The sequence below is a fragment of the Callorhinchus milii genome, unplaced genomic scaffold (assembly GCF_018977255.1).
Source record: "Callorhinchus milii isolate IMCB2004 unplaced genomic scaffold, IMCB_Cmil_1.0 Scaffold1, whole genome shotgun sequence".
In the NCBI taxonomy this organism is placed as follows: domain Eukaryota; kingdom Metazoa; phylum Chordata; class Chondrichthyes; order Chimaeriformes; family Callorhinchidae; genus Callorhinchus; species Callorhinchus milii.
Window position 1 is genome coordinate 61,136,855 of NW_024704742.1, and position 13,799 is coordinate 61,150,653.

General features: G+C 40.4%; 1 protein-coding gene across 2 annotated transcripts in view; it reads left to right on the top strand.

Moving 5' to 3' along the window:
- gpm6ab (glycoprotein M6Ab) overlaps positions 1–13,799 on the top strand; it is a 177,157-nt gene that overhangs the window by 57,481 nt on the left and 105,877 nt on the right. Inside the window, exon 1 of one of the 2 annotated variants that reach the window (XM_007895935.2) lies at positions 382–921. The exons of the other annotated variant lie outside the window; for it this stretch is intronic. Within the exon in view, the coding sequence (XP_007894126.1) occupies positions 885–921 (37 nt within the window). The 5' untranslated portion in view covers positions 382–884. Of the gene's footprint in view, positions 1–381; positions 922–13,799 lie in introns of those variants that run through there. 2 annotated transcript variants of the gene reach the window in all.

Sequence of the window (13,799 nt, forward strand, 5' to 3'; positions counted from 1 at the left end):
AACCTGTGCGTGTTTAGTGGAAGTGTGATCTAAGTTAATTTAGGGTGTTTAAATTGTGTTTCTATATATGTTTATATATACGATGGTGTAATTGGAGGGGAAGGGCTGTGCATTAACAAATGCTGCATGAAGATGATTTCCCTTCTGACCTGGCTGGCAGTGGGCTTCTTATTTAAATTCAGTCCTGACAGAACTGATGATGCTCAATTTATAGAGCCTTGTCAGCTTGTCTGGATATCCAGATTACTTGACATTAATGTTGGATATCAGATGGCAAACAGATGAATGTAAAAGCTGAGTTTATCTGTCTTTTTTTAAAAGCGACACACACTCTGGGTATCTGTGAGTGAGAATGATCAGTAGAAATACAGGCAGTCGGACGTTTCCACTCTGGGGAGAGGGGGATATGGACTGGTGGTCTTTTCTCATGTTAATAGTCCACCCCTTCAGAAATGTGCAGGTCTAAAAGCTTCCTCTCAATCTAAAGCACCAGATTCTGCCCAAAACAATATTTTAATTCCTCTTATCAGAAGCAAATCAGTTTGAAGAGAGCATTTGGGTCATATAGGAAGGCACGACTGAAATCTGTTCCCCGCGTCCAGCAGGCTAGACAAGAATACTTGCTTACAGTGATAAACAATGGGCAGCATTCAGAAAAAAAATTGATAATCTTCACGGAAGAGTAATTTGAATGAAATTACACTTGACAAGCAATCTCAAAGCAAACAAGGGGAGTGAGCGAGTACGAGCCAAGCTCTGAGGACTTGCCCAAGCTACTGCTTGAAGATCCAGAGGAAATTTTTTTTCTCTCTCTCTCTCTCTCTCAGCTCCTCTAATAGAAGCTTTTGTTTAATTCTGTGTAGCATTTAGGACTGACAGGAGCAATGGAAGAGAATATGGAAGAGGGGCAAACACAGAAAGGTATTGTTTCGTTCAGAAAAATAAATAAAATTAAAAGCATGTTCACTTTTGTGTTCCAGTTCACCGTTGGCTCAGGTGGATAGCAAAAGGGCAAGTAAATTAGCCCACAGTAGTTGGATGTTGTGATTTAGCTCATCTTCTGTGCCTTTGGTTTCATTGTAAACAATGCTTATGTCTATACATTACTTTGTGTGTGTGTGCGTGTGTGTTTTGCATCTATTTATGCAGATTTTTGGCTGCAGGAATTCAGACTTGGAAAATAATGCAGTATTGTTTGAAGGACTTGCATTGAGTGTATCTTACTTGAGCTATCCAGGAGAATTGTCATTGTTAGCTCTCATTTGATTCATTTGTTTTACACTCTTGTCAGGTGATGAGTGTCTCCACTCAAATGAAAATTAATTGCTATTGTCTTATTTGTTTGAAGTGATGGGGAGAAATCCGCAGACCTGGCTGCATATAGATTTTTTGATACAGTAAAATGTCCTTTTTTTTTATCTCAGGGATTCTTTTTCTGTAACTGTTTAAGAATATTGAATGCAATTTGATTTGTAAGAAAAAATTATTTAAAAGCCGAGACTTTTTAAAAAATATATATAAAGTGTTCTGCTGTAGAAGCAGTTATTTATGAGTATATATTGAAAATGACCTGTAGCCTGGGCAATGTTAACAGCTCATTATATTGTTGAATGCTGATAATCAATTAGTATCTGGCTGCCCAGTTTTGCACTGAGATGCTTTCTGTGCCCTCAACAAATAAGTAGATGTAGGGCCCTTGGACTAAACTTGGCACAAGACTTCTGTCCTCCTAATTGCTTATTTGCCTTGGGGGTGAGAGCCTGGCTGTGTGCTGTGTTACGTTCAGTGTAAGCCTCATACAATGTGTTGAAATGAAAATTGCAAGAAGAGTGGAAGCAGCAAATGTTCCTCCTCACAACAAAAGCTGCCATTTTGAGCTGTCGAACTGTTGTTCGATCTAAATGTTACAGTTGCTTAATTTTTTTTAACAGTGTAAATGGACTTTGCTTCATGGGATGCTCACTGTTCATTTTCCGATTGCATTTTCTGATCACAAATCATTTATCCACATGCTGCCAGCGAATGCCATGCTTGCTCATTAGAAGTGACCCGTAAAAAGAATAGGCTGGATGGAAAAGCATTTATTATCTTGACTTATGCTGCTGTCTGCATCAACAGTAAATTAAAATGCAGCTGTCAGCTCAGCATATGTATGTCTAAGTGAGTTCATCTGGTATATCATGGGGTCTAACTGGGAGAAATGTGTGCATTGTTTTATGGTCAAAGGGTATTTGTAGTTATTTAAATGGAAAAAAACATTGTAAGGCCGTGGTGAGATTAATGAGGGGTGTGGGTGTGTGTGTGTGTGCGGGGGTGGGGGAGTGGGGGAGCTGAGATTTATCACCAGCTGTCATGAATAAAGAGTAAAACCAGGGCTTAAAACCACTGTCTTTAGGCGGCATTATTTGGAGAAGAATAAGGGTTCAAATCTGTCACTGAACAATAATTTCTGGAATAAGGAATTAAGCTTCAGCCATTAGCATTTAATTTCCATATTCCCTTAAATCTTTATGCCTAAATGGAGAGTGCATAAACTGAACGGTCATATCCATTGAAGGGCTGTTCCAGACTTTGACACATTAATACTGTAATTAGATTTCTGTGGTGGTGCTTTAAATCCATTACAACAGCTGGTCTAGTGGACTTGGATAAATATTACGTCTAGCCTTATTTATTTCCTGCAGCCTGCAAAGGTTAAATTTTTTTTTGATTATTGTGCAAGCTGAGTGTTTTTATTTGCAACAATTAACAAGTGCTAACTGTGGATAGTTTGAAGAATTCTCACTTGGGGTGGCATTGCGGGCAATGCAGGTTTGATTCCTTCACTGCATTGAGATGCTGACATTAGCCCTCCTCTGTGAGCAGGCATCTGGGCATTTTTGACAGCAAAGAGAAAATCCAAGTAACCGTCACTATTACACATCCTGTAGCAGCCTCCTGAAGGATATTAATAGAGGCTGAGGCGGGCTTCCTGTTCTCTCTCTACTAAAGACTGTCCATGGACCAGCGAGATGGATGTTCAGTGGGTGGGAGGAGGTGGAATTTCAAATACCATACTTTGGTTTTTTGAAAAAAAAACCACTTAATTTTAATTTTAGATGGAGTAAATATGCCCCTTCCTCTGTAACTCTGCAGTTTGCCAATACAAAGCATTGTGATAAATTTCACAGTATGTGTTTAATTAAGACTGCCTTCTTTGTCAGGGCTTTGGTTGGCTACACCTCCCTCTTGTTGATCGAGTTAGGCTTGGGACACTTTCTGATGTGAAAGACACAATACAAATGTAATTTTGTTGGTGTTCTGGTCAACAATGTGTTGGGTTGTGACAAGACGTGTACAGGTACATCCACTGAGAACCAGTTCAACCGCAAGAAAATGCAGCTCGCCTAATCTTTTTTTTCTCTGCTCATCATTAATGGAGGATACCTTTAGTCCTCCTGACGTGAAAGGCGCTACACAAATGTAATTTGTTGTTGTTGACACTATATTCATTACATCGAGGCTTGATTATATAAAATCCTTGCTTGTTGGCCTCCCCAGATCCTCTCTCCATAGGCTGCAGATCATTCAGAACTCTGCAGCCCGTGTCCTCCCGCACCAGGCTCTGTGTCAATATCACCCCCATCCTCACCCGACTCCACTGGCTTCCCATCACACAGAGGATACAGTTCAAGATCCTAGTTCTCACCTTCAAAGCCCTCCATGGTCTTGCTCCCCCCCTACCTTTGGGACCTCCTAACCCCCTACCATCCCACCCGCTCCCTCCGCTCAGTGTGCTTTGGCCTGCTTCACGTCCCCACCTTGCCTACCCCACCATTGGCGGGCAGGCCTCCTGCCACTCTGCCCCCACCCTCTGGAACTCCATCCTGCAGTCCCTCCACCTCGCCCTCTCCCTGGCCTCCTTCAAAACCTGTCTCAAGACCCTCCTCTTCGACCATGCCTTCGATCACCCTGAATCCCCTTCATGCCCTCCACCCTCCCCAACCCCGATCCCCAGCTCGGGTCCAAAAATCTGACTGTTTAGCGCCTTGAGACGCCCTCCCAACAAGAAAGGCACTAGACAAATGTAATGTTGTTTTTCTTGTTATTATTATTCATTACATCAACCTCTAAGATGGCAAGTTATGTGGACCCACCAGGGTTAAATATCAAAGTCGTGGATTTACATAACTGACTGGGTTACCTGGAATGATTAAATTAGGTACAATTGTATGTACCAACAGGAAACGGTTTGGGGCAGTAGTAAAATCATAGAATAGAATATGAAGTTCTGTGATTTAGAATGAGGGTGTTGTGCCATGAAATGGTAATAATGTTGTATTTTGCCCAAGATATTTCTTATTGGATCCAAGAAATTGTTTGGCACATCTCCACAAGGAGAGAAACTGCTGTGTTGGTATGGTTTGCACTCTCTATCTTGCCTCCTTTAAGGCCTATCTCAAGACCACACCTCCTACCACCCTCCTTATTCAGATAAAATGAACTTAATTTATCTTAATTGGGAAATAAACTAAACTTGATTCGTATTTTTCCCTCCCTCAATGGAAATGGATGTAGTTCAAGTTAATATTTAAACGTGCACTATGTCAGCCAAATTGTAAGAATTTCAACTGAGTAAAATAGACTCGCATCCCTTGGGAATATTTACAGAATGTTAATTAAAGTGTAGAAGCAGATAGACCAGCCCACACAAAATCTGGTTGCGGTGCATTGCAACTGTCACTGCAAGAAATGTTGCCTGGGAAATGAGAATGGGCTGTTGGTGGATGAGAATGTATATATTTGCAATTTTAGCTCGTCATTACACTACCTGAGGTTGTCATGGCAACAGGCAATGGTTGTTTGGAAATATTTGAAATTCTACAATATATTAAAAACTAACATTTTATATACATTTTCTCGTTGGGTGGACATCCCACTGTGCTTAACAATCCTGGTTTGGCATTCAAGCTGGGGTGGGAACTGAGGTGGGTAGGGCGGGGGAAGATGACTGAAAGCATGGTCAAAGAGGTAGGGCTTGAGACTGACTTTGAACGAGGGAGGGAATAAGTTGAAGTTTTTTCTTATTGGATCCAAGCAATTGTTTGGCACATTTCCGCAAGAAAAGAAACTGTTGTTTTGGTATGGTTTGTACTCCCTTCCTTGCCTCCTTCAAGGCCTATCTCAAGACCGTCCTCTTCGACCATGCCTTCAGCCAACCTCCTACCCCTCTTGATCCCTCTTGATCCAAACCTCCATCTCAGACCCTGGAATGGACTTCCAGAAAGTTGGGACAGATAGGTGAAAAGCCTGCCTGCTGATGGTGGGGTGGGTTTAGGTTGAGAGACACAAAGCGAGACAGTGCTCGCTGAGCGAAGGGTGTGATCGGGTCAGTAGGGTTTGAGGAGGTCACAGAGGTAGGCTTGGAGGGATTTAAAGGTGAGAAAGAAGATCTTGAACTTGAGAGCAAATGGAGCTAATGAGGAACAGAGTGATGGGCTCATTATGATAAATGCCTGGAGGAAGGTCTTCGCAGCCCAAAGCTTTTAAAAACACAAACCCCAAAGAACAGTGAAAATTGCATAGAATTATGTACAATGTTACAGCATACAAACAGGCCATTCACTCTGGTGATTATACTTCACATACTACTCCACCTCTCTTATACCTCTCCATTCATTTCTCTCTAGTGAATGCAACATGGTTCCAATTTCAAGATCCTCACACTGACATACAAATTGTTTCATGCCCTAGCACCTTCCTACCTATCCAACTTGCAGACCCTACTCCTCTACCCATCCTATTCGCTTGTCTGGCTCAGCCTTCTTCGTTCCCTCGACCACTCCGCTCTGCCATCGATGGAAATGTCTTTAGCCAGTATTCCTTGAACCTCTGCTTTGCCCTCTCTTTTCCCATCATTAGATTGCACCTGAAGACTTTCCTCTTTGTGCCTACAGTTACTTGCCCTTTCTTCCCAGCTCAGCACCAATCTATGACATTTTATATTTTGTGGGAGAAACGCAGTAGCCAATTGTGCACAGCAGTGTCCCACAAACAGTCATGGATTGAGTGACAAATTATTATTTGCAAGTTGTTGTTCCTCTTAAATATGTTGATGCTTCCTGATTAACTGGCTTTTGGCAGGGAGTTCCACCTTCTCACCACCCTCTGCGTAAAGAAGTTCCTCTTAAATGTTTTGTTTAAATCTACAACTTGATATTTTGTATTTGCACATCCTTGTTTTGGATTCACCATAGACATTTACAGCACAGAAGGAGGCCATTCAGCCCATCAAGTCCTCCCTGCTGCTCAGAGCAAGTGTTCATTGAATCCCAGTGCCCTGTTGTATCTCCATACCCCTTCAAATCTTTATACGCTTTATACACGCCTAATAATAATCCCTCCAAAAAACAAAACAATAATAAATTGGTCATTTTCAATCCTGTTTGTGGGACACTGCTGTGTGCAATTGGCTGCCGCGTTTCGCCCACAAATATACAGTCAATTCACTTTACAGTCTATTCTGTGAAGAGCTTTGAGACGTTGAGAAGACGTGAAAAAACGTTATATCAAATGCAAGGATTATTATTATTACACTTGTTTACTTCCATCTTGAAACCCATAATGGACTCTGCCACTACCAACTTTCTCAGCAGGGCAATCCATATCCCAAACAACTCTGAGTGAAACAAATTCTCCAAAGCTCTCCTTTTGCTCTTTTTGCAGTATTTCATGTCCCCTAGTCAGTGATTTCCCCTACAAGTGGCAATAGCATAATAATATCTATTGTTGCATAAAATACATGTATTTTCTAAATATTACAAGTCTTGTAAAGTGTTCTTGGACTATACTCTATTAAAGAAAGGTTTCCCAAATGAACTTACCATGGTAACTGTTTTATGCAGTTGTTGATGATGCAGATTTGGATTGGCTTCTCTCTTTCAGTGCCAAAGTTTTAATTCTTCACAAAGAAGAAATCCAGCCGATTATTTACCCCCGATAATCACTTTCCTTTAAAAGAGGAGCACATTTAGATTCCACTGTTCAGTGCTATTGCTGGAAGAGTTGGGTGTTTATTTTAACTGTGTTAGGGCATCATGCACAAATTATGTAAGTGTAATTTTTGCAACAAATGTTCTGATTATGTTGTAACTGGCCTTTGAAGCCATGACAAGGATGTACACAATACAATGGAGATGATTCACCTTCAGCTTAAATTATTTCTTTGACTTTTTTGGTTTTTTAAAAAAAAGCATTTTTCTTTTTTGAAATTTTCCCATCCTTGCATAATTTTTAAAACAGTTTTTATTCCCTGTTAGATTTTTCCATTATCGAACGCTATTTTCATGTCACAATGGAAATCAAATACGTTTTGCCTACAAATACACAGTCACTATACTTGACGGTCAGTGAAGCTCTTTGAGATGTCCTCCTGATATAAAAGGTGCTATACCAAGTGCAAGAATTATTTAATTACAATATGAGCCCAAATCTCAATGATGTCACTGTCTTATTAACTGCAGGAGCTGCACAACAACAACAACTTGCATTTATATAGCGCCCCTTGCGCAGTGCTTCGTCCCAGAACACAAAATAATCGATTGTTTGTTTCCCGTTTTCTTCCTCTTTCCCCCTAAAAAAACAATTTTATTTTAGCTCTGACAGTGGAAACAGTCTTTGCAGACTCAACATCCAAAACTTGCATTTATATAGTGTCTTCATGCAGGGTAGTGTCTCAAAGATCTTAATAATGGCATAGTTTGACACTGAGCCAGAGAAAAAGGGGAAGTGACTATAGGCATGGTCGGAGAGGAAAGTCTTCAGGTGAGATCTGAAGATGGGCAAAGCCCCCTTTTCTGTCCTGATATCTAAACAAGCCTGAAATTCGTACATTAGTACGAACTAGAAGACATTCAGAGGTTAGCATAGTGGTAATGACCAATTAATCCTGTAGTTATAATATTGTAGAACATTTTAAGCAATCTATGTTCCTATTGTTTTGGTTTCCCTAGAAATGTGAGCAGACGCAAAAACCAACCTAGTATCCTTCCATCACAGCATCAAGCTGCTTTTTTAATGAGTCCAGTGTTTTGGCCACAACCACTTTTCCTGGCAACCTGTTCCAATTCATTGTTACTCTCTGGGTAAAGGAAGATTTCCTGGTATCTGTTCTGAAATTGCCTTTTGCAACTCTAAACCGATGTCCTCTTGTTCTATCGCCTTGGTGCAACCTGAAGTATTGTTCTGGGTTTAATAATAATAATAATAATCCTTGCATTTGATATAGCGCTTTTCACGTCGGGAGGACGTCCCAAAGCGCTTCACAGAACACACCGTAAAGTGAATTGACTGTATATTTGTGGGCGAACGCGGCAGCCAATTGCGCACAGCAATGTCCCACAAACAGTCGTAGATTGAAAATGACCAATTTATTATTGTTTTTTTTGGTTTTGGAGGGATTATTATTAGGTGTATGGAGTAAGGAAACTTGCCCAAGGTTTCGCCCTGCCTGGAATTGAACTCAGGTCTCTCACTTGCAAAGCGAGTGCTCTAACCACTGAGCTGTTCTTGCAATCCCATGTAAAGAGTCTTAGCTTACATAATATCTTACCTTGTAGCTCATATACCCAATACTAGGGATCATCTTTTGCACTGCTGTTAGGGTCGGGGCAGCATTTATTGATAGCATCCAGCACTCTATGTAATACTCCTGAAGTGGTGTGACAGGAGGACTATACTATTTCAGCATAACCTCTGATGATCTCAAATATGCTGTGACAGGTCAAAATAAAGTTTTAACTGAAAGAAATGGAGATACTTAAGAGACAAACTGAGAAAGAAATGTTCTGTTTTATATAGTGTTACTTTTATTTAAAATAAACAATGAGACTGATGGGTACGAAATGGGAAGTATAAAAGAGTAATAATCGGAGGTAAGGTGAAAAACTTGGGCTGAAAAACCTGGGAAAAAGGAAGAATTTGGGATGCTTTTTTTTTGAAAACTGGGAGAGAAGTAAAGTAGTTTTAAAAAAAATAGAAACAAAAGATTCTGTCTCTGATTGTAGAGTCATGGTTGTAGATACAAGTATGTATTGGCAATGGAAGCATTTCTTAAGCTTCATTCTTTCCTGTTCAACAAAAGCTTCATTTCACTTCTCTGTTTTATCTTTGAAAGAAAATGCTCAATTGATTTGCAACACACAAACCTACTATGCCATACTGCACACAAGTCTATTATGCAGATGAAATTATATTGTTTCAATAATTGAGGCATCCATTTGTTACTTTGGTAAGGGGGGTAGCATCAAGCTACCTTGTGTTGCTTTCTGATGAAGCAAGACCCAGGATCCTTTTTAATGCCATTGAGAAGATCACAAATAGAAGCACTGTGTTTACTTTTATCAAAAATTGTGGTTTTTAAATATTTGGATGATGGATGATGAAAGTTTTGATGTCGCTGTACTTCAAGCTAGGTCTGATTTGTATTCATTCAGTACGTAGACAGCAGTGGAGTTTGCAAGATGACTTTTGAATAACTATACAGCTCAGTAATCTCTTGCAACTGATCACATTTTTACTTTTCTCTCTTCCTCCTTGTAAAACTCTACATTGGTGCATAGATCCAAAGAGCAAGGCAACACAATTGGAACCTCAGTCAATCAGGTGTTCTTAATCTGCAACCTTAGGCTGTGAGACTTTCACCTCCTTTTATGTATACAGACTCCCGATCTGAGTTAGGCCAGTGTCCTGTGAAGTGGCACTCATGTTATTTTCTGCAGTTGGCAATAACCATGTGGCAGCTTTGGGCCAAACTATTGTCTGGAGACATGGCGGTGGGGAAGAGGGTGATCATTCAATAATTGTTTGGTTTGGACCATAACTTTCAGTGAGGTGATATCACCTTGAGTTACGTTTCACATTTTGCAATTTTCACTCCCGTTTGTCTCTTGTCTATACAAATAGGATCATGTCTCAAGACAGCATTCTGCTGTAGTCGCGATGTCCCTTAAATTTAGTGGAATCCAGTGAGGTCAACTTCAATGACATGTAATACTTTGAGATGCACATATTTTATTAAAAATCCCAGTACTAACATTTCCATAGAGTAAGAGAAAATATCATAGTTGATACTATAAGTTCAAATCCTTAAGATCAGTATTTCTCAAACACTCCAAGTTCCAGCTCATCTAGAACTCCTTGCCATATCTTCTCACTCTCGTGAAGTCCTGTAGCTCAGTGGTTAGAGCACTCGCTTTGCAAGTGAGAGACCGGAGTTCAATTCCAGGCAGGGCGAAACCTTGGGCAAGTTTCCTTACTCCACACGCCTAATAATAATCCCTCCAAAAACAATAATAAATTGGTCATTTACAATCTACGACTGTTTGTGGGACATTGCTGTGCGCAATTGGCTGCCGCGTTCGCCCACAAATATACAGTCAATTCACTTTACAGTATGTTCTGTGAAGCGTTTGGGACGTCCTCCTGACGTGAAAAGCGCTATATCAAATGCAAGGATTATTATTATTATTATTTGTCACCGCCATCCGTGCCCGGCTCCACTGATTCTGTTCACCAGTAGATCAAGTCAAGATCCCAATATTTTCTTGAATCCTTCCACATCTGAACCTACCTCTGCATTGCCTTCCAGCTCCACCTTCTTCAATCCACAAACTCGGGCCTGATGCACACCCATTGGTATCAATATCCTTCCACCTTGTACCTTCTCTCCCAGTCATCAAAATCCTTCTAAAACCTCTTCAATTGTACATTTGCCTGCAAACTTGTTCCCCCAAAATAATTATCTATTTGTCTTGAATGAAACTGTTAAAAAGGGTAGAATTAATTTTTACCATAATGTTGGCATGCAGGAGTGTATGTGAGTGTTGACTGAATCTCTAATGTGCATTATGGGTAAAATATTGTCTTTTTTTAATTGATTTTATGATGCAATTTAAGTTTAAAAACCTTACATTTCTGTGCTTCTGTGGAGGAAGTGATTATGTTGAAAGATATGCTGGTCAGCATTTTTTTTATATATCCGTTGGGCAGCATTGACTACAAAGTGTTTTTTGTGCAGTTGTTTTAAAGATTGTGCTTCCAGCAAAAGCAGCAGGATGAAACCTTGGAGCACTTGATGTGCAGGGTTGCTATAGTTACAACCTAAATTTGCTTCAAGATCAAAGCATTATCTCATCATGTCTCTTGCCTACAGCCAAACACTGAGATTTGCTGCTCGGGCTAAAGGCACCACAATTCATTATTTCTTTTTCAACAATTTTAATCCACTGTACTTTTATAAAAAAAACACATTTTGGCTGCTGGTCAGCTGTAATGGATATGAATGTCCTGCTGTAAAACCATTAATTCAGTCTTTACGTTGCACAGCTCTCATATCCTAGTTGAATGTTGTGATACCAATATGTAAAGACCCAAGAACCAGAAGAGAAGATCTCTTACCTGGGCAGTCTTTTCATTTTATATTCCCATTGCACATCAATTATTGCCCACAGTATGTCCTGTGAAGCACTTTAAGATATCCTCCTGACACGAAAGGCACTTTATAATGATATAATAATCCTTGCATTTGGTATCATGTCCTTGAGATACCTCAAAACACTTCAAAGGATATACTGTAAAATGAATGGACAAAACGCGGCAGCCAATTGCATGCAGTAGTGTCCCACAAACAGTCATGGATTGAGTGTCCAAATTTTTTATTTTTGTGGGGGAAGGGATTATTACCCCCGGAAAAGCAATCCACCAATCAATCAACAACCGGGCTCTTACTTACTGCTCGGTAAGCAGAGGCATGTGGAGTAATGAAAATTGCCTCAGGTTTTGCCCTGCCCGGGAATCAAATCCAGGTCCTCTCACTTGCAAGGCAAGTGCTCTCACCACTGAGCTACAGAACTCCACTACATAGCACCTGATTCCAACCCCCAGCTCAGATGCAATCCCTTAACTGTCCAGCATCTTGGGACGTCCTTCTGAAGTGAAAGACACTAAATCAATGTAATTTATTGTTGATGTATGTAAATATTATTATTTTGGAGTTGGGGGTTGGGGTGACATTTTTTTCAAAGTTACTTGAAAACAGGATCTGTACGGTAACCTGTTTATTTGTAATGTACTCTGATATTTTAGAAAACCATAATTTCTATAAGATGCATGTTCTTAATAGTGGAAAAAGATTTTCTGACACGCTTGCTCTTTCAAAATAATAATAATTCTTGCATTTAATACATAGTAATATATCCCTCCCTTCCCATTTTCAGGTCTCTGCTGAAGACCTTTCTTTTTGACCACGCCTTTGGTCACCTTCCTCCCCCTCCCCCTGGCTCGGCCCCGGGATCCGTTACTGTAAAACGCTCTGAGACGCCGTCCAGCGTGGAGGGCACTATGTAAATCCAAGTTGTGGTTGTTACAGTACCTTATATTATCGAAATGACTGAAAGCACTTGACAGGATTTATTATGAAGTATATCTAAAGTAATTGTAGGCAACTGCGGCATCCAATTTGTGCACAGCAATGTCCCACAAACAGCAACAAAGTGAGTGAACAATTTTATCAGGGTGGGGGGAGGACACCGGGAGACACTCCATCCTCTTTCCGATAGTGCCGTGGGACATTTAAAGTCCACTTAGACCAGTCAAATGGGACTTCATCCAATGGTTGACACCTCTGACGTTGCAGCAGTCCCCTCGCATTGCACAATGAGCTCAAACCAATATTCTTTGGCTGTCAATATACTTGCATGCTTGCTGTTCTTTATTTGCAGTTTTCTGTATAGAGGATAGCTTGTGTAATAAGCTGCTTTTTTATAACTGTCAGATATGAGGCAAATGAAGATATATATACTTGTATGCATTATGTGAATGTGTAGGAGGTTTTGCAAAGGGTCTGTATCTGAGTTACTGCCAACTGCATTATGCCACCCACGTCCGTACGAGCTGTAGAAGCCACTCAAGGCTGTTCACGAATAACGACATAAAATCAAAGAAATGTTCTCACATCATATTATGTTGTTGCCTAAATCTGAAAGAAAACACAAATTTTGCTTTTTAAAAACAAATATTTTTTGTGAAACCTTTCTTGCATGTTGATTAATTATGATGCCATAGAGATAGCACAGAATTGCTGGCTTCATTTGACTTGTGTAAAGGACTCATCACGAGCTGTTTTTATGCTCAGCAAATAAACTCAGCTAACTGTCTTGCTATTGATTGATATTTCATGGTTTCCTTTAAGATGTCTTTAATGCTTTCAATACAATTCCTTTCTGATGCTTGCCTTGAATAATGAAGTTGAGTGAACTGTTCCCATTTGGCGTGATGTTGTACACTTTTATGCAGCGGCATTCGTATCTCATCTATTATGTAATTAAATGTTTCCTCTTTTATGTCACGTTTGGCATGTCAGCTAGAGTGAGGAAATTTGTATCTGAAGCTGAGTGAGGCCATCATTTCAAGGTGGGAGGGTGTGTGGGTGAGGAGAAGGGAAGTGGAGAGGGAGCTGGGAGTGTGTCTTGTGGGGGGAGTGTGTGTGATGGGGAAAAGGAGCTGGAAGTGTACTTGTTGGGAGGGGAGGGGTGCGGAGGAGCTGGGAGAGTGTGTGTTGGAGGGGTGAAGAGTGGGGAGTCGTACGAAAAGATCAAAATGTTGTAACTACCTTAAAGGGCCTCAATCAAATATGAATGTTGTCTGGGATTTTGTGCTTTTGGGGTAAAGAAAACCTTTGTATTATTCACTGTAAAGTATGTAACCATGTAAAGCCTAAGACGTCACCTTTCTCTTTCCCCTCACCAGTTCAGGCTCCCAGT